A 2,505-nucleotide genomic window follows, 5' to 3' on the forward strand; every position below is an offset into this window, starting at 1 on the left:
GAGGGGATGGGGGGGAGGCGGGAATTGCAGACAGCGGGGTGGGGAAGGGGGAACCCCCATACCGGGAGGGGGTGCGGGGTGCCCGGGGAGGGGTGCCCGGCTCACCTTGGCGAAGTAGAGCATCCAGAGCTCGCAGAGGCGCTCCCGGGAAGCCATGCCCGGGGCCGGCCCGGCTGGGAACCAGCGGCGGCTCCGCCCCCCCCGAACCCCCCCCAACCCGAGCCCGGCCCTGGAACCTCCCCCAGGTGTTGGGGCGGGGACTCCCCTCCACCTGCTGGGGCGGGGAAAACGCCCCTTCCCCATTTCCCCATCTCCATCCCCATCCCCGGCTGATTTCCCGTTCCATTCCCGCATTCCCGGCTTCCAAAAAAATATAAATTTATTTACAACCTCCCCCCCCCTCCCCAAATAATTAACACCAATTAGCGCAGCTAAGCCTCTCTCCCATTAGGAGACACCCCCAACGAAACGAAACACGACAATTCCTCCTTCATTCCCTTTTTATTCTCCTTTTAAACCATTCCCAAATATTTAAGGGCGAATTTTTTTTTACCTTCCCCTTTCCCAACCCCACCCCCCGCCAACAAATCGATTGCTCCCATCCGTACGCTCGGCGCTCGGCACGCTCTGCCTAGCGCGCATGCGCACCGCGCGCTGTACGGCAGGCGGGAAGCGGTTTACAAGATGGCGGCGCCCGGTGGCGGCACGGAAGGAACGGAGGAGGCGGCGGGGTTGGTCCTGGGGCGGTTGGAAGAGGAGGCGCTGAAGCGGCGGGAGCGGCTCAAGGCCCTGAGGCAGCGAACGCTGCAGGTCGGGCCGGGCAGGGCGCGGCGAACGCGGGGGAGGCGCTCGGAGGGGCCGCGGTGGGGTCGAGGCGGCGGGAGGGGCCTGGAACGGGCCTGGAGAGAGGCCTGAGGGGGCTGGGGGGGCCAGAAGCTTCCAGGCGGATCCCGAGGGTTTTTTTTGGGATATTTGGGATGGGATTTGGGGTCCCTGAGGAGTTGGGAGGGAGGCAGAGGGTTCCAGGCGGATCCCGAGGGGTTTTTTTCTGGGTATTTGGGATGGGTTTTGAGGATTTTGGGGGTCCCAGAGGGGGCTGGGAGTGCCAGAGGGCTCCAGGCAGATCCCGAAGTTTTTTTTGATATTTGGGATGGGATTTGAGGATTTTGGGGGTCCCAGAAGGGGCTGGGGATGCCAGAGGGCTCCAGGCGGATCCCGAGGTTTTTTGGGATATTTGGGATTTGATTTTGCGATCCCAGAGGGTCTGGAATGGATTTGGAGGAGAATCCGAACATCCCACATGGATCCTGAATTCTTTGGGATCCCAAAATTTTTGGGATATTTGGGATTCCTGAGTTCTTTGGGATATTTGGGATCCTNCTGTCCGGCCGGAAAGCCACCGGAGACGAGGCGGCCATTCCCGGGCCACCGACAGGGACACTGCCGGTGAGGGGACACTGCCACCGACAGGGACACTGCCACCGAGGGGACACTGCCATCACCTGGGCCACGTCCCCCCAGCCGTGTCCTGCTTGTCCTTGGGGACATCGCTGTGGCAAAGGCCACCGGTTCCGCTGCCGGGGAGGTGACACTGGGCTCTGGCCGTGCCCCTGGCGCCACAGAGGTGGCATGGCCACCCTGACGAGTGGCACCTGTGTCCCTGTGACTGTGGGCACCTGTCCCCTCATGGCACCACGATAATGTGGCACCTGTCCCCACATGGCCATGGTCACCTCGGTGCTGTGGCACCTGTCCCTGTACCACCACAGTCACCTCAGTGCTGTGGCACCTGTCCTCATGTCACCACGGTCACCCTGACAATGTGGCACCTGTCCTCATGTCACCACGGTCACCCTGACAATGTGGCACCTGTCCCCACACAGCCACAACCACCCCGATGAAGTGGCACCCGTCCCCATGTCACCACGACAATGTAGCACCTGTCTCCATGTCACCACGGTCACCTTGGTGCTGTGGCACTTGTCCCTGTACCACCATGGTCACCCTGACAATGTGACACCTGTCCCTGCACCACCACGGTCACCTCAGTGGTGTGGCACCTGTCCCCACAGCTGCAGCCACCCCGATGGAGTGGCACTGTCCCCATGTCACCACAGTCAATGTGACAATGTGACACCTGTCCTCATGGCACCACAGCCACCTCAGTGCAATGGCTCCTGTCCCCACACAGCCACAACCACCCCGATGGAGTGGCCCCTGTCCCCATGTCACCACGGTCACCCTGACAATGTGGCACCTGTCCCCACACAGCCACAGCCACCCTGATGGAGTGGCTCCTGTCCCCATGTCACCACGGTCACCTCGGTGCTGTGGCATTTGTCCCTGTCCCACCACGGTCACCTCAGTGCAGTGGCTCCTGTCCCCACGTCACCCCCCGATGTCCCAGCACATGGCCCTGCCCGAGCCCCTCCTGGCCGTGTCCCCTCACCTTGTTTTGGGGTGCCGAGGTGACACTGGCGGGGCCAGCCGAGGTGACAGACCCCG

At 62.5% G+C, this 2,505-nt stretch overlaps 2 protein-coding genes across 2 annotated transcripts in view; one reads left to right on the forward strand and one right to left on the reverse strand.

The window, feature by feature from the left end:
* The window catches only part of NBEAL2 (neurobeachin like 2), a 45,565-nt gene extending 45,377 nt beyond the window's left edge, over positions 1 to 188 (reverse strand). The window contains 1 exon segment of the mRNA XM_033512159.1: positions 106 to 188. Coding sequence (XP_033368050.1) covers positions 106 to 156 — 51 coding nt within the window. The 5' untranslated portion in view covers positions 157 to 188.
* Positions 189 to 647: 459 nt separating this feature from the next.
* CCDC12 (coiled-coil domain containing 12) overlaps positions 648 to 2,505 on the forward strand; it is a 26,005-nt gene continuing 24,147 nt past the window's right edge. The window contains exon 1 of the mRNA XM_015619947.3: positions 648 to 810. Within this exon, the coding sequence (XP_015475433.1) occupies positions 685 to 810 (126 nt within the window). The 5' untranslated portion in view covers positions 648 to 684. The remainder of the gene's footprint in view (positions 811 to 2,505) is intronic.

This window comes from Parus major, chromosome 2 (assembly GCF_001522545.3).
Source record: "Parus major isolate Abel chromosome 2, Parus_major1.1, whole genome shotgun sequence".
NCBI classification, from domain to species: Eukaryota; Metazoa; Chordata; class Aves; order Passeriformes; family Paridae; genus Parus; species Parus major.